The sequence below is a fragment of the Ovis canadensis genome, chromosome 13, assembly GCF_042477335.2.
Source record: "Ovis canadensis isolate MfBH-ARS-UI-01 breed Bighorn chromosome 13, ARS-UI_OviCan_v2, whole genome shotgun sequence".
In the NCBI taxonomy this organism is placed as follows: Eukaryota; Metazoa; Chordata; class Mammalia; order Artiodactyla; family Bovidae; genus Ovis; species Ovis canadensis.
Genome location: NC_091257.1, coordinates 86,221,569 through 86,244,923, shown reverse-complemented (window position 1 = coordinate 86,244,923; position 23,355 = coordinate 86,221,569). Strand labels below are relative to the sequence as shown.

The following is a 23,355-nucleotide window of genomic DNA, read 5'->3' as shown; positions in this document are numbered from 1 at the left end:
AGGGTAGGGCTTCTCAACCTCGGCACTAGTGACATTGGGGAAAGGTAGTTCTTAGTTGTGGGAGGCTGTTCTGTGCATTGTAGGATGTTTACCAAATCCGTGGCCTCTACTCATTAGATGCCAGGAGCACTTGATTACCCAAGTAGCACAACCAAGTTTATTGCCAGACACAATCAAATATCCCCTGGGGACAAAAGCACCCTCCTGTTAAAAACCTCCAGAATTACACTATGTTCAAGAGATGCAGAATCTCAGTTACATATGTACTTTGAAATTTTCTAGAGTCAAATTTTTAAAAAGTAAAAAATGGGGACTTCCCTAGGGATCCAGTGGTTAAGACCACACTTCACTGCAGGGGCCATGGGTTCTATCCCTAGTCAGGGAGCTAAGATCCCATATGCCTCAGGGCATGACCTAAATAAATAACATAGCCTATTAAAACATTAAAATTATTTGTTAAAGTAAAAATTAACAGGTGATATTTTAATGTATTTTAACTAACCCAGTGTCTACAAAGTATTATCATTTTAACATGTAATCAATATTTTAAAATGATTAATAAAAGATATGCTACCTTTTTTTTTTAGCACTAAGCCTTTGAAATGTGGTGTGAATTTTACACTTATAGCACTTTGCAATTCAGATGCTAAATTTTAAGCAGTTAAAAATGAAATCTAATCCTAAAAAGATAAACATTATGTTTAACAAGTAAACATACTTTACAGTGTTCCAGTGTTAAAATTTAAATTCATGGAGATAAATTTTAAAATTCAGTTCCTCTATCATACTAGACACATTTCAAGTGCTTGATAACCACGTGTGGCTTAGTGGCTTTCATCGTGGGCAGCACAGATGTAGAGGTAATTAAGAGTTTGAGATTAGCAGATACAAACTACTGTATATAAAATAGACAAACAACAACAAGATCCTACTATATAGCACAGGGACCTATATTCAGACTCTTGTAAACTATAATGGAAAAGAGTCTGAAAAAGAATATATAAACCTGAATGATTTACTGTACAGCAAAAACTAACACAGCGTTGTAAATCAACTATACTTCAGTTTTTAAAACTTTATACAAATAACCCAACAAAATGTCTTGACCATCCCTGGACCATCGTTGGTGCACAGAAGTAGAGGCTCAGTAAATGTTCAATTCTTTTTTATTCCATTTTGACACCCCGCCCCCAGGAGACATATGACAATATCTGGAAATGTATTTGGTTGTCACCCCTGGGTGTGAGGGCTTACTGGCATCTGGTGGGTAGAGGCCAGAGATGCGTCCGTTGAAAAATACAAGGTAAAACCTCTGAGACCCCATGGACTGCAGCCCACCAGTCTCCTTGGTCCATGGGATTCTCCAGGCAAGAATACTGGAGTGGGTTGCCATGCCCTCCTCCAGGGGATCTTTCCGACCTAGGGATCAAACCCGCGTCTCTTATGTCTCCTGCGTTGGCAGGCAGGTTCTTCACCACTACGTCAGCTGGGAAGCCCAGCACAGTGGGTAGAAGCCAGGGTGCTTCCACTGAAAAAAAATAAAGGAAAACCTCTGCGGTTAGAGTTTGTTGTTCTTCTGAAGTGGGATAACTTGGGACTGCAGTGGACAAATGCCTAGTTATTTAACATTTCACCTAAACGACCAACCCACTATCGCTGAGAGAGTACGTCCCTGGTCCCTGCCCCTGCTCAGCCAGGCCTCCAGGGTGCACTCAGCGAACTGGGCCCAGTAGGAAGCTAGCAGCACCCAGACTGAAGCTTAGAGTAGATGCTCTGAAGGTCAGCCAGGCAGCCCTGCGCTGGTCTTAACCCCTTGGGCTGACCCAGATTCACTGTCTTGCCCATGCCAAGCCCTTCTCCTTTGTCCCCAGGGAGAAGGGCTTTGGGACAAGCCCTCATGTAAAAAACTGGGGAACTTTGGCAAATCATTCAGCCTTTCGGAGCCTTAGTTTCCTCATCTGTGAAGTAATAAGGATGAGTCCGTGCACCGCCAGGCTCAGTCTTGGCCAGGGTCAGCAGAGAAAGTGAATTCATTTCCAGCAGGGCTCCTGACTTGAGAGGCTGGCGGGCACAACTCCATCCTTTCATTTCTACCTTTGTACCTCATGTTCAGACTCCATTGTTATCTCCGTGGCAATCCTTTTTTTTTTTTTTTTAAAAAAAAAAAGGACAATAATTGCTTTACAATATTGTGTTGGTTTCTGCCATATATCAACATGAATCTGCCATAGGTACACGTATGTCCCCTCCCTCATGAAACTCCCACCCCATCCCATCCCTCTAGGTTATCCAAGAACACTGGATGTGAGCTCCCTGGCAATTCTTTGTATCAGGGCCTTGCCACAGTGACAGAATTCAGGCCGTAATACTCTCTCTGAGACTGCTTTACAGCTAACTGCTTCTAAAGCAACTTCCCTCGGGATGTCTTGTAAATCTTGAATCCAGGTAGAAAGAGTTTGAGCCTTTGGGGCAAGGCTGCATGGCTGAGAGCAGATGGGGAAGTAGCCTGGCGGACTTAGGGAAGGCCCAGCAGGATGCCTTTTGCCCCTGTCAGGCTTGAACATCCTGGGGAGTGAGAGACCCTCCCAGAGAGGTTTGCGTTCCGGTAGGTGTGGATGGATGGAGTGAGAACAGGAACCAGAGGCGGGAGGACCTCTCCAGAAAAGGCTTAAACCTGTAAACCCACCAATATGACAGCTATGCCTGGTAGAGAGAGGTGGAAGACAGGCAGTGTGAGCACAGTCTGCCAGGCCGGCCGGAAGGAGGTGGCAGCTTTGGGGGACAGTGGCACCAGGGGTTTCCATGACAATGAAAAGAACAATACAACAGCAAGCATGTGTTACGTACCTCTTAGCTTCCATGGAAGGTGCTGAGGGCTTCATATGATTAATGACCTGAACCTTCTCAACAGCTCTGCCATTTAGGGTACCATTGTCATTCTCATTTGGTAGATAAGGAAACCGAGACTCTGGTGATTGAAAAATCACACAGCTCAGAAATGATGAAACAGGATCTGAACCCAGGAAAGTCTGTAATCTTATCCACTATGCTTTATGCCAATGGCCAATATTAGTGAGCACCTATTATGTGCCCTGGCTTTCCTGGTGGCTCAGCTGGTAAAGAATCCGCCTGCAATGTAGGAGACCTGGATTTGATCCTTGGGATTTCAGATCCCCTGGAGAAGCGACCAGCTACACACTCAGTATTCTGGCCTGGAGAATTCCATGAACTGTATAGTCCGTGGGGTTGCAAAGAGTCAGACATGACTGAACAACTTTCACTTTCTCTTTCATTATGTGCCAGGAACTGAGAACTACCATGGTCCAGGACTGTGCCTCCAAAACTAGCTGTGGGACTTTGAGCCTCAGCTCACGTGTGCCCATTTCCTTGTCTACAAAGTGAGGATACCAAGAATTACTAGCTGTTGAGAGGAGTACTTGAGAAATACACCTGAAGTATGTAGACTTGTGCTGTGTTTATTATTCTAAACCCATTTTACAGATGAGAAAACTAAGGTCCAGAGAAGAGGCAAGCAGGTAAGCTGGCCAGTGGTGACGTTCAGGCGGGTGGCTGGGCCAGCACTGTGGCTCATAGGAAAGGAGGTGGAAAGTAAGAACCTATCTGAGCACCAGGAGTGCTCAGCAGGATTCACAGGCCAGGGCTCATTGGGGAATTGGGACGTAAAGCTAGGAGCACAGCAGCCCCAGTTGCAGAGATGGCTCAAGAAAAGAGTGGGATGGAGAGCAGGGCAGCACAATGCTGAAGTCCCCTCACCCGGGCAGCCTGCAGTCCCCGAGGCTTCAGCTGGTCCCAGAGCACCCCCCAGGGCTGCACCTGCAGAATAAGGGCGGGGACCACAGCTGGAGGTCAGGGAGGCAGGTGACGATCAGGAGCCAGGTGGCCACTGCAGAACCGCCTCTGTTCTTCCATTTGGCTGCTCCAGGGGCAGCAGGCAGACTCTGCAGAGCAGGGACGGAGTCTAGTACTCAGTCAAGTGCGCCAGACTGTCACCATTGTCAGTCTGGTAATAGATGTTCACAGCCTGATGGACACCAGGCTCTTGGTACCAGCTTCTGTTGTCCATCTCCCAATGGAATCAGTAGACAATGCAGACCAGGAATGCATCTTTCTGGAGCGCCCCATCCCCTGTGGGGTGTCTTTCTGTAGCAGGTGAATGTCTGTGCTTCCTACCAGACAAGCACCCAAGCAAGGAGCAAATAAGACAGACGCTCTCACCACGCCTTTTCTCTCTGGGGATGTTCTTCTTAGACCAAGGAGCAATCAGTGTCCAGTCTGCTATCCAAACTGCCACTAAATTCAGATTCAGAAACTCAGCATCACCTTGACCTCTCTCTCCCTGGCTTCAATATGCAGTCAGTCATCAGATCTGTCCCGTATTATCTCTGACATCTCTCTTGAATCTCTCCCTCTCCTTCACTGTTGCCCTCATGCTTGAGATTTATAAAGCCTTGGTCAGATAGTGTAACAGATTCCAAACGGGTCTTCCTATCGTCACACTGGTCCCTTCTAATGTATGCTCCACTGAAGCCAAGTTATTACTATAAAAGTCTGATTCTGATTAAAATGCTCTCAAGGCTCCCTTTGTGCTCAGGGACAATTAGCCTGAATCACAGGCCCTTCACTCTCTAGGTGCTGTCCCTTCCCTATATCCCCAGCTCTATTTCCTCTTTGGTGGCCAGTGCTGCCACCAAAGGCGGGTGTGCAGAACCCGCCTTATCGCACTCTGCTGGATACTCTTCCTCGATGTCTACCTTACTCACCCTCTGGGGTCAAGTTCAGACAGTGTGGTCTCTGCAAAGCCTTCTCAGAATCTCATTGTCTCAGTTCAGTTCAGTCCCTCAGTCGTGTATGGCTCTTTGAGACCCCACGGACTGCAGCACACCAGGCCTCCCTGTCCATCGCCAACTCCTAGAACCTACTCAAACTCATGTCCATCACATCAGTGATGCCATCCAACCATCTCATCGTCTGTCGTCCCCTTCTCCTCCCACTTTCAATCTTTCCCAGCATCAGCACCTTTTCCAATGAATTAGTTCTTCGCATCAGGTGGCCAAAGTATTGGAGTTTCAGCTTCAGCATCAGTCTTTCCAATGAATATTCAGGGCTGATTTCCTTTAGGATGGACTGGTTGGATCTCCTTGCAGTCCAAGGGACTCTCAAGAATCTTCTCCAACACCACAGTTCGAAAGCATCAATTCTTCAGCACTCAGCTTTCTTTATAGTCCAACTCTCACATCCATACACTACTTCTGGAAAAACCATAGCTTTGACTAGATGGACCTTTGTTGGTAAAGTAATATCTCTGCTTTTTAGTATGATGTCTAGCTTGGTCATAGCTTTTCTTCCAAGGAGCAAGCATCTTTTAATTTCATGGCTGCAGTCACCATCTGCAGTGATTTTTGGAGCCCAAGAAAATAAAGTCTGTCACTATTTCCACTGTTCCCTCATCTATTTGCCATGAACTGATAGGACCAGATGCCATGATCTTCGTTTTCTGAATGTTGAGCTTTAAGCCAACTTTTTCACTTTCCTTTTTCACTTTCATCAAGAGGCTTTTTTGTTCTTCTTCACTTTCTGCCATAAGGGTGGTGTCATCTGCATATCTGAGGTTATTGATATTTCTCCCAGCAATCTTGATTCCAGCTTGTGCTTCCTCCAGCCCAGCGTTTCTCATGATGTACTCTGCATATAAGTTAAATAAGCAGAGTGACAGTATACAGCCTTGACATACTCCTTTCCCGATTTGGAACCAGTCTGTTGTTCCATGTCCAGTTCTAACTGTTGCTTCTTGACCTGCATACAGATTTCTCAAGAGACAGGTCAAGTGGTTTAGTATTCCCATCTCTTGAGGAATTTTCCATAGTTTGGTGTGATCTGTACCATCAAAGGCTTTGGCATAGTCAATAAAGTAGAAATAGATGTTTTTCTGGAACTCTCTTGCTTTTTCGATGATCCAACGGATGTTGGCAATTTGATCTCTGGTTCTTCTGCCTTTTCTAAAACCAGCTTGAACATCTGGAAGTTCACAGTTCAAGTACTGTTGAAGCCTGGCTTGGGGAATTTAGAGCATTACTTTGCTAGCGTGTGAGATGAGTGCAGTTGTGCAGTAGTTTGAGCATTCTTTGGCATTGCCTTTCTTTGGGATTGGAATGAAAACTGACCTTTTCCAGTCCTGTGGCCACTGCTGAGTTTTCCAAATTTGCTGGCATATTGAATGTAGCACTTTCACAGCATCATCTTTTAGGATTTTAAATAGCTCAATTGAAATTCCATCACCTCCACTAGCTTTGTTTGTAGTGATGCTTTCTAAGGCCCACTTGACTTTGCATTCCAGGATGTCTGGCTCTAGGTGAATGATCACACCATCGTGCTTATCTGGGTCATGAGGATTGTTTTTGTATAGTTCTTCTGTGTATTCTTGCCACCTCTTCTTAACATCAACAAATGGATAAGAAAGCTGTGGTACATATACAATGGAATGTTACTTGGCTATTAAAAAGAATGCATTTGAATCAGTTCTAATGAGGTGGATGAAACTGGAACCTATTATACAGAGTGAAGTAAGTCAGAAAGAAAAACACCAATACAGTATATTAACACATATATATGGAATTTGGAAAGATGGTAATGATGACCCTATATGCAAGACAGCAAAAGAGACACAGATGTAAAGAACAGACTTTTGGTTTCTGTGGGAGAAGGCGAGGGTGTGATGATTTGAGAGAATAGCATTGAATCATGTACATTATCATATGTGAAATAGATCACCAGTCCAGGTTCAATGCATGAGACAGGGTGCTCAGGGCTGGTGCACTGGGATGACCCTGAGGGATGGGTTAGGGAGGAAGGTGGGAGGAGGGTTCAGGATAGGGGACACCTGTACACCTGTGGCTGATTCATGTTAATGTATGGCATAAACCACTACAATATTGTAAAGTAACTAGTCTCCAATTAAATAAATTAAAAAAATATCTTCTGCTTCTGTTAGGTCCATACCGTTTCTGTCCTTTATTGTGCCATTGTCTGAGGCTGCACCTAAAAAAGATGGTTGACAGGCCCCGCCAGTGGGCACTGAGTTAAGGGTACAGAACCCTGGGTCCTGAGTGATGATTCTCCTAGGAGAGGAAACATATTCTCATTACAAGCACTTTGTCTTGGAGTTGTTTGATTTCTGTTACCCTCTGCCCAGCACATGTACAGTGCCCACTCACCTGGCCCCAAGTATGAGTAGACTCATATGTGAGCAAGTAGCTAACATCGATAGAGCGTGTGCCAGACCCACCCTCGGCCTCCACCCTGTGATGGTTCAAACCCTCATCTACCATTTTGTTGGGTTTGTTGTGGGTCACTGAGCCCTGGTTTTCAGTCTAGCATTTGAACTCCATACAGCCTCATCTGCCAAGCTTCCTAGAGACTGATTCTCTGGTGTCTTTGAATAGGGCTTCCCCATATCTGCTAGCCCCACTCAGCTCAGTACCCAGCCTGGGCACACATGGTGCTGACCCAGGAGAAGTCGGGCTGGGGGCAGGGAGCAGGGAGCACGGAGATCACAAAGAAGAGACCTGCCCCAGACTCTGTGTCCATGTGAGCAAGAACAGACCCTGCCAACATCGGGGCCTCATCTTCTTCTCTCTCACCTCCTGCTAATAGCAGAGCTGCTGTTCTGTCCATCCTTTGGGGAGGGGGATAGATCAGCCTTAGTACAGAACACAGTGATTCAGTGTTTCTGCTTTCAAAAGCCAAGGGGCAGAGGCTGGAAGAAAGAAAACATGTTCATGGTGGATTTGGCTGGAATCTCAACAATCGATGCGGCTCCTGCTGCTGGTTTTATTACCCTCACTCAGCTGCGTTGCCTAATCTGAATTCCGTGCTGCGTGTTCTCTCTGATCCTGCTCATGCTTCCACTAATCCTGCTATAGATTTCTCGCTTCCTCCCACGAGCCTTCTCTCCTTTCCAGGCACCCCGATACTTGCTGGAAGCTGCATGTTCCAGAGACATGATCTGGGCAGAACTACCTGGCTGGGCAGATCTTCGCTTTCCCTTCTTCTTGCTGCCCCTTTGGGATGGGTGCTGTGGTCACCGCATAGGGGATCAATTTGGTTGAAATTGGTTGGAAAGAACTGGATTATGTTTTTGAGTAAGAACATTAGAGACACCTGGGCCCCTGGTACATCTTGCCGTGCTGTTCAGACAAAGCCAGGACTGAGCCACCACTCCCTGGTGGTCCAGTGGCTAAGACTCCACGCTCCCAATGCAGGGGGCTTGGGTTTGATTCCCGGTCAGGAAACTGGATCCCGCATGCTACATCTAAGGGTACACACGCTGCAGCTAAAGATCCTGCATACCCCGGTGAAGACCAAAGATCCCAAGCGCTGTAACTAGTGCAACCAAATAGATGAATATTAAAAAATAAAAAGCCAGGACATCCTGTCCTTCTAGAAGCCTCCTGTTCCACTGAGCCCATGACCAAACAGAAGTCTCCCATCCCTCTTCCTACATTTCCTCTCCTTGTGACCCTGAGCCCATTCTTGTTTGATTTTACTTCCTGAAATGCTAAGCCCGCCCTCTCCTTCCCAGGCTGCTTGTAACATGACTCAGCTTGATACAGAGGTATGGATTATATCCTGCACCTCACAAAGGATGTGTTTAAGCAACACTAACCCCAGTTCCTATGAAGGTGGTCTTATTTAGAAAGAAGGTCTCTGCAGGTATAATTAGTTGAGAAGGTCTCTGCAGGTATAATTAGTTAAGATGAAGTCGTGACAATGGACCCAGATCCATAAGATGACACTGGAATATGACTGGTGTCCTTAGAAGAAGAGGAAAACATCAGGTGAAGACAGACACACACAGAAGAACCTCTGTGATGACAGAGGCAGATATTGGTGTGATACATCTCCAGCCTAAGGAGCGCCAGTGGTTGCCCACAGATGCCAGCAGCTAAAAGAGATGAAGAAGGATTCTACCCAGGGTCTCAGAGGGAGCATGGCCCTGTTGACATCTGGACTTCAGACTTCTAGCCTCTAAATTTTTGTTATTTAAGCCACCCGGGTTGCAGTACTTTACTACAGCCCTGGAAATGAACAGACTTGGAACTGCAGTGATCCTGAGCATGGGGCAGCAGGCAGGGGTCCACCTTGCAGAGCTGTGCCTTTGCAGCGAAAGACCTCAAGGAGACTGAAGCTGAGAACTGCCATCCTGGAGAATCCCTTTGGTGTACCCTGCCCCTGCTGTGGGGTCTCGTGTTGGCTGGATTCTGCATTTGGCTCACAGCGGGCCTCTTCTCCGGGGCTCTGACCCTCCCCTCTGTGATCTGCCTCCTGCGTTTGAACAGTCTTAGCATCTGCTGCCAGGCATGTCCTGGCCTTGGCCTGGGCTGCACCAACCGGGCCGTTCACGTTGTCCTGGCCTCATTTGACCCATAGACCATTCTTGGTAGGCTTTTGTGCTCGCCTCTGGACTGACTGCTCCTGCTCCTGACTGCTCCTGACTGCTTCCTGTGTTCCACAGCTGCCAGGGACTGCTCCGAACTCTGCAGGAAGAGTTAACCGTCCGTTCAGTGCGGCCAATCGTTCCCTTGCACTGGCTGTCGGAGGAGGTCTAAAGGGACTATCATTTTGCCGCAGGGCACCCGAAAGAGTGTGTGTTCTCTTCTCTTACATCTGCTCTTCAGACTAAATCCTTAATCCCCAGCGCAGGCCCTGGGTGCTCCTCTCTCCCACAGCTAAGCAGCTTTGAGCCCCCGGGGCTCCAGGCTCAGCACACAAGTTCTGCAAGCAGGGAGCCAGCACTGTCAGCCCTGAGCTGGCTCAATTTCTTCATCCTTTTCGATGGAGCAGGCTTTGTCTGGCGCACAGGGAGCCAGGGTGTGGAGGAGGCCACTGGGTGGTCTTGGGGATGTCCACGATACGTCCCACACCAGCAATGGCATAGGGAAATCTGACTCATAGTCTAGCTTGGCCTAAGCAGAGTCATACATGCCCTTCTCTGTACAGACTTCTGTGTTAGCATCCATCACTCTGAGCTTTGATTTTCAGCTTGCACACATGTCTTTGCCATTACGCAGTGAGTTCTCAAACAGCAGGGTGGTCTCCTAATCGCCTCTCATGCCCAGCACCTTGTTTTACCCACTATTATCTTGATAATCCCAGCAACCACTCACGCCACACCAGCCAATGTCTAGGACTGGCCACCTTCCACCCTGCAACCAAGGGTTGAATGGGTGCCAATGAGGCCAAGGGAAGGGGTCTAGTCCATTTGGAAGTCACTTAGCTTTTTCTAGTTCCCTGACCATGGGCAAAATTTTCCTTCTGGCCAAATCCACACATAGCTGTAAGCATACGTTGCCCCCTCACAGTGGGTGCAGACTGACCAACAGATGCTCCTAAACCCCAGCCACAGACTGGCTCCTGCTCTGTCCTTCAAATTTAACCCCAACTTCAGCCACATCTCAGTCTTTAACCCTACCTGTGGCCTGACACCTAAGCCAGTTCAAACAGTGCATCCATCTCTGGCTTCTTAGAAGTGTCACCCCCAAATTCAGCCAGTGCTTAGGATCCTTGTCTGACCACAGGCTAGGGTCCAGCTCTAGGGCTCCCCTGGGCACAAGAGGGAACAGTTGAGACCTTGAGAAAGTAGAAAGGCTTTCTCAGCCCACTGATGGTGAAGCCTTTTAAAGGGCATGCCTTCCAAGCGAAGCATCAATAATGACCATAGCTGGCATCAACCAGGCACAGCTGCTCTTAAGTAAGTCTATCATGCTAAATTCTAAATGCATGAAACATTCTTAGCATAAAGGAGTTTGCCTGCACCCAGAAGAGATTCACCACAAAGATCTTCTATAGCCGCTTTCCTACTGTCTGTAACTGAATGAGAATCTGACCTACACAGAGCATTTGCTATGTAAAACAAGGTCCGCCTGGGAACACAGAGCCAGGAGATGCATGGAACCAAGCAGAATCAGTGCTTGAGGAACCATTTATTTGAGTGTCCAGAATGCTTTCAAACAATCAATTAAAGCTATTGCCATCTCATGGAGTGCACATTTAAGGCTAAAAAAACAAAAGGTCAACCTCTGTCAGCAATATTTAGCAGTTTTAATAATATAGGTTGTGAAGTCAATTCCAACCTCTTAAGCCTGCCTAGGTAATATTGAGGGGGTCTGGGATATTAGAAACCTGTATCTACTTTACACTTAACTCAGTACTCATTAAATGGTCTTCCCCAGCAAGGGTAGAGCTGTCTTTGAAGAACCTGAGTGTCTGTAGTGTTTTCTAGCTACATTGACTCTAGCTACATTTGACATTGACTTTGAGTTAAATCTTGGCTAAAAGCAATTACTGTCATATGATGAATTGAGGCAATTTATTTATTACTTGAGAAACATCCTAGGTGATGTCACTTGGAAGAATGATGGAATAATCCTTCCCAAGTAGTCCATTATCAGCCAGATCTAGTGAGGGGGGCCACTGTTCTGAGGTGTGGGGGAGAGCAGTCAGCAGTTTTTAAAAATTAGTCATTGTGAGATCAAAGAAAAGAGTATTGGAAATAAAGCAGAAAACAGCCGCCTAAACTTGAGCTTGTTTGTCTCCCTGTGGGATTATATGGCATGCTTGGATTGCTAAATATCAAGAAAGGTATTATAGAGAAAGCCCAGAAATTAATAATAAAACTAAACTCAATGTATGAAGTGCTTGGAGATGGTGGTTGATGTACAAGGAAAGTGAAAAGGATGGGGAAACTTAAGTTAAAAAGGTCAACTTTAAATATCATTTGAGCAAAGTCTGTATAATTTGGCCCATATAACAAGATTCGCATGACATGTTCATCCATCCCTTAGATATTGGAATGTGATATATTGCTGGAAGGGCATGAGGGGAGATAATCTTTAAGAAAGCAGGTATGAAATAGAACTTTAGGACACAGCGGGTGGCCAGCTCAGCAGAGATGGCCATAAATACAGCAACGTCATAGTCTGGCTGGTCACAGTAAGATTCTAGATCCCCTAAAGAAACAATCTGATTCTTTCTTCCAGATGTTTGAGAAAAGACAACCAGATTTCTCTGCTGAACAATCCTTTTCCCTGTTTATTGAGGAAATGGCAGAATAGAAAAGTGGTTTAAAGAGAATAAACTCTGTACCAGACTGCCAGGGTTCAAATCCCATCCCTGGCACTTGCTTCTGTTACTTAGCTTCTCTGAGCCTCAGTTTCCCCGTTTCTGAAATGGGTATACCAGTAAAACCTGCTTCGTGGGGTGGTAGTGTGGATTAAAAGGGATAGCATATGGGAAGGGCTTAACACAGCATCCTGGCTCATAGTAGATGTTCCTAACACGTGTCAGCTCTTTATTATAAATAACACATCTGTTTTACATGTGATCAGGTATCCAGACTCCACTGTTACCATCTTCTGGATACAATCCAAACACCTGGCTATCCTGAAAGCTAGTCACTATTTCTGCACTGTGGCCAGGACTGTGCTGCCGTGAAGACACAGTACTGGACATTTTTCCTGAATCACAAGTCCAGACACCTCTCTAAAGCAGCAATGAGGTGAACCTAAGCATCCCCTGGTCACAGGAAGTAGGAAGCCCATGCTGGCCCTGGAGCCATCTGGCCTCACATCCATCCTTTGCTTCCCCGTCCTGTGCAGGTGACCCCCATAGGCTGTGTTTCCTGGGCCCCATGTCAACAAGTGTCTGCACGTGGCCAGGAGGAGACAAGGGTTGTAGAGCGAGAGGAAGGAGAAGCCTTCTCCCTCTTGGCCTCGGGCGCCTTCTTTGGCAGTGGCCGTGTCCCCTCTGTGGCTCCAGCCTCCTATAGTTCCACTGGAGTCCCAGCTTCTGTTGGGTGGCCCTGACCTCTGGGCTCTGAAGAACCTTTGTCTCTCTAGTCTGGGCTAGGTAATGGCCCCTGAGGTTGCTACCTTCTGGGTTGCCTCAACATCCTCTCCTGATCTCTAGGGACCCAGTTCTCTGGTAAGTTCACTCTGGTTTAAATGTTTGAAACAGTTTCCTTTTTCCTGGTTGGATGCTGACTGATGTGGAGCCCATGCTCATTTCTAGCGATTAGGCCCTCCTTTAGTAAACAGTAAGGGGAAAAAATAATCTGATTTAATCATCCAGTCTATATTTTTTTCCTGTATCAACATCACACTTGTGTGAAATATCTGGAATCTGCATTTTTCCATTTAAAAAAGAGTCAACAACAGCATTTGTTTCTCCCCAGGCTTCTTGCACCCCTCCTGTTTGCTACAATTTCCGTCCTCAAAGACTGCCAAAGTAGTTCATGATCACAATTACAAATGCTCTCAATGCCTTGGGATGCAATTTGTAAAGTCTAGAGGCTTGAAGCTAATGAAGTATCCAGATGCTTTCCTAGCAACTTCTTTCCTATCGTGGACTTCAATTCCATCTTAAAAATAGTCTACCATTTTGAGAATTCACTTCCAGGAAAAGTCAGAAGGGGGATGATGCATACCTGACTCTAGAAGAGCCAGAAACCTACCCAGCCTCCCCAGTTTTCCCCTGCTGCCTCCTCTTGGCAAAAACCCCCATAATCAGAGATACCTGCCATGCTTGAAACCTTCGCTGGCATAGAGGAAGCATCTCAGAGTCAGAATTTCAAAGGTTTGCTCTACTGGGTGCCAAATGCATGTAACGCCAGAGAAAAGACAGAAAAACTCTTCAACAAAAGAAGTCATTAAATAGATGGGCATAAGTAAGATGCCAGTTCAGTAAGATGTGGGGATAAATGCCCTTGGATAGTGAAGAGGCGACTATGTGTTTGAAAGACTGGAGCTTTTAGGAATTGTGTCCTCGAGAGCCAGCTTCCATTCTTTGCCTTCAGCAATGATCACCAGCATGGGTTATGCATCCACTGGGGTTTGCTTGGTTTTATCAGTTGCAATTAGATGTTCTTTATCTGCAACTTCTATTTTTTACTCCATATCTTTACAGGGGAGATTCTCTGAAGTAAAGCTATAGAATTAGGGCTATAGCGAGTGAGAGTACTTGGAGAAAGAATTATTAATCCCTTGTTGTCAAATTACTTATTGCTGCCATTAAGTCATCTGGATGGAAACCTGATAATGGTCTTGCCTAGAGGAAATAAGATAAGGGCATTCCTTCAGGGACTCTGCCTGCCTTCATCCTAAGGATGAACCTAGGCAGCATGTTACAAGGAGGCAGGCAGCACCCCAGCTGCCACTGTGCAACCACATTTTACAGACACAAGAAACCATGCTACCTTCTGGAACCAGTCCTAAGATCATGCCATCATGATGCCACATCATTGGGCATATTCTCAGTTTATCAAGTGTTTTTACCTCCATTATTACATTTAATCCCTAGGAGATCCCTGTGAACTTTGTTGTTCAGTCGCTCAGTCATGTCTGACTCTTTGTGACCCCATGGACTACAGCACGCCAGGCTTCCCTGTCCTTCACCATCTCCCGGAGTTTACTCAAACTCATGTCCATTGAGCCGGTGATGCCATCCAACCATCTTGTCCTCTGTTGTCTCCTTCTTCTCCTGCCTTCAATCTTTCCCAGCATCAGGGTTTTTTCTAATGAGTCGGCTTTTCGCATCAGGTGGCCAAAGTATTAGAGCTTCAGCATCAATCCTTCCAATAAATATTCAGGACTGATTTCCTTTTTTTTTTTTTTTTTAATATTTTTTATTTATTTTTATTTTTTAAATTTTAAAATCTTTAATTCTTACATGCATTCTCAAACATGAACCCCCCTCCCACCTCCCTCCCCGCAACATCCCTCTGGGTCATCCCCATGCACCAGCCCCAAGCATGCGATTTCCTTTAGGATGGACTGGTTTGATCTCCTTGAAGTCCAAGGGACTCTCAAGAGTCTTTTCCAACACCACAGTTCAAAAGCATCAATTCTTTGGCTCTCAGCCTTCTTTATGGTCCGACTCTCACACCCATACATGACTACTGGAAAAACCATAGCTTTGACTGTCCGGACCTTTGTCGGCAAAGTGATGTCTCTGCTTTTTAATATGCTATCTTGGTTTGTCATAGCTTTTCTTCCAAGGAGCAAGTATCTTTTAATTTCATGGCTGCAGTCACCATCTGCAGTGATTGTGGAGCCCCAAAAAGTAAGTTGATCACTGTTTCCATTGTTTCTCTGTCTATTTGCCATGAAGTGATAGGACCAGATGCCATTGTCTTCATTTTTTGAATGTTGAGTTTTGAGCCAGTTTTTTCACTCTTCTATTTCACAGTTTCATCAAGAGGGTATCAAATCATGCTGTGGTTAACAGCTTTGATCTAGGTCACATAACTAGTTTGTGATAGAATCCAGGTGCAAGCTCATATATTTCTAATTCGAAATCCCTTGCTTTCGACCAAGCTCATCAAACCATAGCATTTCATCCTCAGAAGGGGTATAAGAGGTCACGTAGTCCTTTGTGCTTGCTGGAGAGCACACTGAGTGTCCAGACAGAGCCTTTCGTTGTTGGTGACACATTCTCCTGCCACTGTGGCTAACTTGGGGTTTGCAGGGTGGAGCCCAGCTGAAGTCTCATGACTAAGGATAACAGGGAGACTTTCACTCGCTTAGAGCATGAGTGTCACTATAATCAAGGAACACTGGGTTGAGGTGGAAGGTGGGCTCTATAAGTAGAGAAGAAAGGCCAGCATCCCATGAAAGTGAGTTATTAAGGGCCTGGCTAAGCATTTAAGAGTATGGCTCAGCTGGTAAAGAATCTGCCTGCAATGTGGGAGACCCGGGTTCCATCCCTGGGTTGGGAAGATCCCCTAGAGAAGAGAAAGGCTACCCACTCCAGTATTCAGATCTGGAGAATTCCATAAACTGTATAGTCCATGGGGTCACAAAGAGTCGGACACGACTGAGGACTTTCACTTAAGCATTTAAGAAGCCCAGGAAGTGAGAACAGGTGAAGACAGAGTGGACAGGGAAAAGGAAGGAGGGCTGACTCTGAAATGGGACTTGGAATCACGACTGCTTCATGCCCCTTACTACGCTGTAGCACTGCTTTGAAAAGAGTTGGGCTTCAGCCTCAGCTGGAGGGTGCAGCCACGTTAAAATCTTTCCTTATGTTGGCCCCAGTCTACTCTTGTCACTTCTCCTGGTTTGCATTAGCCCTGCTTTTTAAAGGGATCAAATCTGTTCCATCTTTCACTGCGGCCTTTCGACTTTTTGAAGGCAAGAATTAAATCTCATCTGACTCTTTCCTTCTCTAGGCTGAAAAATCCCAATTCTGACTGCCATTCCTCCTCAGTCAGTGATCTTTGGATTTTTATGTGCATGAGAATCACCTAGAGACCTTGTCAAATGGAGCAGACTCAGCAGATCCGGTGTGGGGACCCAGACTCTGCATGTGTAATAGCTTATGATGCAGATGCTTCTGGTCATTGGACCACACTTTGAGTGACAAGCCACTTGGCCTGTCTTTACCCTGCCACGTTAAAATCTTTTCTTATGTTGGCCCCAATCTACTCTTCAGGGTCGGGGTCCACAAATGAACAAGCCTCACCAGAGTGATCTGACCAGGGCAGAATAGAACAGAGAAGCATTGTCCGTGTTGGGTCTCAGGATCCCTGGGGAATGTAAACTGGGATGGTTGTTTGGTACCCTAGGAAGAGGCTGGGGGTCGGGGCAAGAAGAACATGGCACCTGGGCCTATATATGGAGCAGATAGCGAGGGAGAGGGGCAGACTTCAAGAGACTGTGAGCCCCGCCTTGGGCACTAGGTTTCCATTTGTAGGAGTTGATAGGTATCACATTGAAAGGCAGATGTGAACTCTGAGCAGAAGCTAGGAGGGGACTGGATTCTAAGCCACTGTAGCTCAAGTGGAAAGAGTCAAGGGCAGGGGGCAGTGACAGCTGCTCTTAGAGGACTGTCTGGCCTTCGGAAGTGCTCAGAGTAGGGAGGGCACAGCTGGAAGGTGTGTGAGGTTGGGCAACCTCTTGGAAACAACAGTCTCCTCTCAGTGCCGGCAGAGTTCACAAGATTGTTTTTGATGAGGGCACAGGGGACTCACATAGAGCCTTGAAGCTACTCCCGTTGGATACATCTACCACCTGGCACCTACTTGCCAGTTCTGATTTACTGGAACTGTTCTCAGGTTGGTTCCCAGTAGGGGGCGGGGATGACAAGGATGCATCCAAACCCCTCCCCTCTCCAGTCTCGGACCCCCAGTCCCCACTCAGTAGACAGAAGTCACCCAGGGCCGGAGACAGAGCTTCATAAGGGTGAGGGACTAACTGTGTTTCACTCTCATGAAAAGAGCGGGCTTAGGGCAAGAGAAGTGCACTTACCATCTTACTGATGGGCTTCCAGTTCCCCCTTGGATTTCTGGTCAGTGAGTCAGACGGGGACCCAGAGCTGGTATTTCCTGAACAGTAGCTGCATCAAGGACAGTTCCCTGGGATGACAGAGGGTGAGCCTTGCATGAAGAATACCAGCTCTGAAACTGAAAGCCAAGTATATGGCTTTGGAAAAGCCACTTCACCCGTTTGTGGAGTTTCCTAATCTAAATAAAAGGGAAAATAAAACTAGCATCTTCTGCGTCAGATTTTTGTGAAGATTAAATGACTTAATATAAAAAGCTGCTAATTAGTACTTTTTTTGTCACCTAGGGATGGACTGGTGAGCATGGTCTTCCCTGGTGGCTCAGATGGTAAAGGATCTGCCTGCAATGCAGGAGACCCAAGTTTGGTCCCTGGGTTGGGGAGATCCCCTGGAGAAGAACCAGGCTACCCACATCCAGAATTCTTGACTGGAGAATTCCATGGACAGAGGACCCTGGCCGACTATAGTCCATGGTGTTCCAAAGAGTCAGACAAGACTGAGTGACAAGCACTTTCACTTTCTTTTTTCAGTGGATTGATGTTTAGGCTGAATTTTAAAAAATAGTCATAACTGAGCTTCCATTTGATGAGGTGCTCAGTACCTGCCTAAAAGAGCTGGTCGCATTGCTAGGAAATCCCATCTTTAGTCGACCCTTGTGTGTTTCCTATAAGTCCAATTGCAGGTTCTCATCTGTACTTACAATGTGAGCCCTGGGGACACACTCCTGAGTCTGCTATGGGGGCAGAACCAGACCATTCTGACTCTGTCCCCGTCCTCTTCCTTGCAGAGGCAGGAGCCACAGGTAAATGCTATCTGGCTTTGGTCCCAAAGCCAGTTCCTCCACACCTGTGTTGCCTTCAAACACTGTCAACAGGCTTTCCTTGTGAACGGAGGGACACACCTCTGGTGGCTCAAGCCAGTGCCCTGAAAAGGATGCTGAAGGGAAAGTAAAATTTGCCGTGTCCTGGGGCAATTCCTGTATCTAGAGTTCTAGTTGGACTAGCCAAGCCTGGCTATTCCTGATAACCTTACTGTGCAGTCTGGGATTTCAGTTCTGATGTCTGTGAACTGAACTCACGGAATTTGTGTAAACCGCTGGGCTACGGCCTTTCAGATGGCCTCTCTGAATGTCTTGCATGGTCGTCTGCGACCCTCAGCTGTGTTCCATTGTTGATTCATGATCACCACTGAAGGTGCTTCTGTTTAGGAACATCTTGGAGTTTACTTGGGAAAAGTTTTCTAATACTCATCCAAGATCTTCACTTTCCTTTGGGTAGAGAGCTAGATCTATCCTAGGAGCAGCATTTGAGATAGTCAATTGCTCCTGCCTTCTTGAAACCCCCTCTTCCCCTGGCTCTAGGACACTATACTCTCCTGGGTTTTTTGTTTTTTTGTTTTTTTCTTTTTTCACTTGTCTGTCCACTCCTTCTCTGCCTCCTATGCAGACTTGTCTTCCTCTACCCACTCACTAAATATTATAGATCCTCAAGTCTCTATCTGGACCATATACTCCATCCACTCTTCATTCTTTCCCTGGCTGACTTCATCAACCACCACCCCATGCTTCAGATATCATCTATGTGCATATGACTCACACATTCTTACCTCCAGCTTAGACCTCCTTTAAGAGCTTCAGACCTGCATTTTAACTTCCTCCTCTTGTAGAGTATCTTCCAAGCTTAAATTAACCATAAACATTTATTTCCCTTCTAATTTCCTTTTTTTATTGGCATACAGTTGCTTTACAATATTGTGTTAGTTTTTGCTGTGCAACAAAGTGAACCAGCTCTATGTATGCATATATCCCCTCCCTCTTGAATCGCCTTCTTACTGCACCCCCCTCTCCAACCCCTTCCTAAAAGGTCGGCCAACTCTGGTTGATAGGCATAGCCTGCTCAGACCGTCCTGCAGTGTGATGAGTTGGGTTTTTGTCTTTAGCTGGTGAGGGGCACTGAATGAAATCCCTTACTTGTAAGTCCTGCCAGGAGGAGCTCTGACCCCACTGATGTCTTAGTTGGGTGCTCAGCAGCCAATTAATGAATGACTGAATGAATAAATGAGGCAAACGTCTGTGGTCCACTCGCCTTTATGCCATTCACCCATCATCTGTGAAGCAGCAGTGATGAGGAGGAAGGCCTGTGTAGACAATAACTTTAGAGAGATGACTAGGACTCTCCCTGCTCTTAGTCTTGGAGACAAAGTCAACCCAGCTTTTCTAAGTTACAAGAGAGTCTGGGAAAAGTGCTGTAGTAAAGGAACCGCATGACTACAGGAGGAGGGGATGTGCTGATGGGCATTGTGAAACACCTGTGAGTTTGGAGGATCAGAATCATAGCTTGTGGGCATTAGTATCCCTTCACCTCAGCCGAGTTCTGTGAACACAGGGCTGAAAAAAAAGGAGAAACTCAATTTTGTTTCATGAGAACAAATGGGTGTGGGTAGAGCTATCATCCCCTCAGCTAAACATTAAAGCACCACAGACATTAAGGGAACACCTATTACAAGCCAGACCCTGCACTGACATGAGGAAGCAAAGATAAAGAAGGCATCATCTTGCCCCCGAGGAGCTTGCAGACCACTGAAGGAGACAGATGGGTAAACAAATAGCTAATACTATCAGCACACTGAGATGCACCAGTGTTACAGAGTGTTAGCAGGATTTGGAGGGGAACTCTCCTGGGGCAATCAGGGAAGGCAGAGTCACTGATAAAGGATCAGCTGGTGCTGATGATGGTAGAAAAGTAGGGATGGGCCAAGGAAAGGATGCTTTGGACTTCAGCTGCCTCACGCAGAGTTGGCATCCTTGGGAGGAATTCGCGGTAGTACAATCCTGGACCATACTCCAGAAGGTTCACACAGGTGTCTGGAATGAGAAGTTGCCTCTGTCCCCAGGTCACTGCATGAAGAAGCCAGGCTTAGGCATTCTCTGGCTCCTGACTGTTGCTATGCCCTTAGCAAGTGGTTGTCTGGGGGGAGTAGGACGGGGAGACTAGGGGACTTGAAAGTTTAATTCAAGTTTTCTGACTTCTGAAACCTAGACTTAGAGTCAAAAAAACCAATGGAATCCTGGCTCTGAGCCACGTAACTTTTAGCTAGTTCCTTTGTTTTCTCATCTATAAAATGGGACAATCCATAGATACTTTGGGGAACATTTGCAAGGATTGTCCAAGCTGGATCCATGAAATGGCTCAGCACAGGGCTGAGGATGGAGTAAGTGCCCAGTTCCCAGTTTTCCTTGACACAGAATTGAGTCAGTGAGTGAGTACTGGCAGAGCTGGTAACATCAACATTAAATTTCAAAAATGGACTTAGCAGATTTCAGTGTTTTCTGAATCCAAAGCAATTCTCTTTAATGCACTAAATTTCTACTCCACCATTTGTTTCATATAAGGTGCAAAATGAAAGCATTATGGTTTTTTCTTTAAAAATCTAGCAATTTCAGTTGTGCTACCCTTACATACGGCTGTTGTTTTCACCATTTACCTGAAAGAATTAAGCAGGGTTTGGAATAATTCCATGAGCCTAACGATCAAACTGTAGCCCCGTGGTTTGATCCTAGGGATGGTATGAGGGATCAAAATCATCTGCTCGATCTCATGAGAGGAGAAGGGTGCCTCCAGCACAGTAGCTGTGTAACCTCGGGCAGCTCACTCAGTTTCTCTGCACCTCAGTTTCTTCATATGCAAAAAAAAAAAAAAAAGGGCTATAATAATAACCCCAACCTCACGAGGAATTAATGCTCAAAAGTGCTTAATTGGGTCAGTGTGTGTAGTGACCTCAGCACAGTGCCTGGCACATAGTTAGCACTCAGTAAGTGGAAGCTGTTGTCACTGTGATTGTGTCTAGTCAGGTATGTGAGCCTTTTCAATACCTTTCCTCTTCACCTTTGCCTCCAAGGTGCGTCCACTCAGAACTCCAACACTGTGGAGCCGGAGAAGCAGGTGGACAACACCGTGAAGATGGCCGGCGTGATCGCCGGCCTCCTCATGTTCACCATCATCCTCCTGGGCGTGATGCTCACCATCAAGAGGAGGTGAGTGTGGCTTGCTGCCCTGCAGACTCTGCCAACCCCAAGCGGCCCCAGCACCACCATATGGCCAAGTCCTTTCTCTGCTGACCACTTCCGAGCAGGGACCTTCTGGAACAACTGTTGAGGTTCTGAAATGTGGGGCCAGTTGTGGTTCATCGTGTTGGTGTCCGAAGGGTGCGTGCTGCCTGTGTGGCGAGCAGCCACAGGATGGCCAGTGTCTTGCGGGGCAGCTGTTCCTTGGTGTACGATGCTCCTCAGAGATAGCTGCTCTGTTGCGATTGGTCACATCCTCAGGATTACGGGGGAGCCGCAGGGACGCAGATGAGCCTACAAAGACAGACGCAGGAAAGCAGTGCTTCATTCCTTTCACCTTCATCCATTCCCTTTTTGTCTTTGGTCAAGGAACAGTGTCCCTCTGCATCAAAGGCTAGAGCCTCCGATGGTGTGACAGCCCTCAGGGAAGTCTCTTTCCTACTCCAGGGCCCAAAAAACCTTCCCTGCTGGATTGCTGGTGCTTGTCACCTCTCAGCAGGATATCCTCCTGGCACCTCTGGTCAAGGCACAGTTATCTCGTATTGTACACATTGCTCACGAAAGCCAGGATCCAGGTTCCTTCCTGATCCCCCAAATTCATTACGCTGACATCTTGTGTTTATCAGGCATTCACAGGGCTTGAGGACCAGCCGGGGAGTTGCAGAGAGGAAAGGGGAGTATATATCAGGGAAGGTGGGTGAGTATCAGCTCTCACTCTCCCTGGGGTGCAGGGCTGGTTCTTCTAAATAGGGGGTCCTCCCACCTTCACACATTAGCCACTGTGTCCCCATGCCTGCTGCCCATCTCAGTTTCAATGCCAGGATTCCAATCTTGGTCTCCACCCTCCCACTCCCCAATCTGCCAAAGCAAACAAAACACTTATCTACATTATAATGACATGTGCGGCAACCTGCCCTGCCCCCAGTTTAAAAAGCTATATTTATATCCTTCAACAAACTATTTCACTCCTCAGCCTGAAGCTCTGGGTTTGATTACTCAGAGTTCAAGACAAGCCCAGTAATGAGGACTGGGGATGTGCTGCCATCCCTGGGAGAAAACCAGCTCATGAAACTTGTTCCACCCAGAACAAAGGGACAGAATGCCCCAAAGACAAATTCCAGCTTCTACTCTAAGGAGTCCCGTAAACAGAAATGCACAAAGTAAAAAAAATAAAGACTGTGTCCTTATTTCCAGCCAGATTTCCAGTCTGCTCGTAACCAGCCTTCTTTTAGCCATTCTTGCCCAAAAATGTCTCTGTATGTCACATGGTTCCATTCTGAGTCAGCCAGGACTTGCTTTGATCAGGACATCTTATTGGTAGGACCTGTTCTTTCTTTTCTTCTAAATATTTATTTATTTAGCTGGCTGCTCTGTAGCTCAGAGTAAAGAATCTGCCAGCAATGCAGGAGACTGGTTTAATCCCTGGGTTGGAAAAGATCCCCTGGAGAAGGGAATGGCACCCCACTCCAATATTCTTGCCTGGAGAATCCCATGGACAGAGAAGCCTGGCAGGCTGCAGTCCATGGGGTCGCACAAAGTTCAGACACGATTGAGTGACTAACACTACGACTACTACCCAGTCTTAGAAGGATATTTTAGTTACAGATTGTGGGATCAAGTTCCTTGACCAGGAATCGAACCCAAGCCCCCAGCAATGGGAGCACAGAGTCTTAGCCACTGGACCACCAGGGAAGTCCCAGGATCTGTTCTTTCTTGACATGTCTGTTCTATAGGATCATTCCTTTCCTCAGGCTCCCAGCAGAATGACAGAAGAATTAAGATTCTCATCCAGCTACTGATTTTCCGGTTGGAGAGGCAAGGGAGAAGGAAGGTCCATGCTAATACTGGGGGTCAGGAGCCCCCAGAGTCGTCATCATCTGTGAAGCCAGGCTATGTGTTATGTCTCAGTGGCAAGCCAGCTGCTGTTGGATGAGGTC

The 23,355-nt window shown here is 46.6% G+C and overlaps 1 protein-coding gene across 8 annotated transcripts in view; it reads left to right on the top strand.

Annotated features, from left to right (window-relative positions):
- PTPRT (protein tyrosine phosphatase receptor type T) overlaps positions 1-23,355 on the top strand; it is a 1,160,687-nt gene that overhangs the window by 970,188 nt on the left and 167,144 nt on the right. For all 8 annotated transcript variants that reach the window (XM_069548590.1, XM_069548586.1, XM_069548589.1 and 5 more), the window contains exon 14: positions 21,253-21,388. In XM_069548590.1, the coding sequence (XP_069404691.1) occupies positions 21,253-21,388 (136 nt within the window). The remainder of the gene's footprint in view (positions 1-21,252; positions 21,389-23,355) is intronic.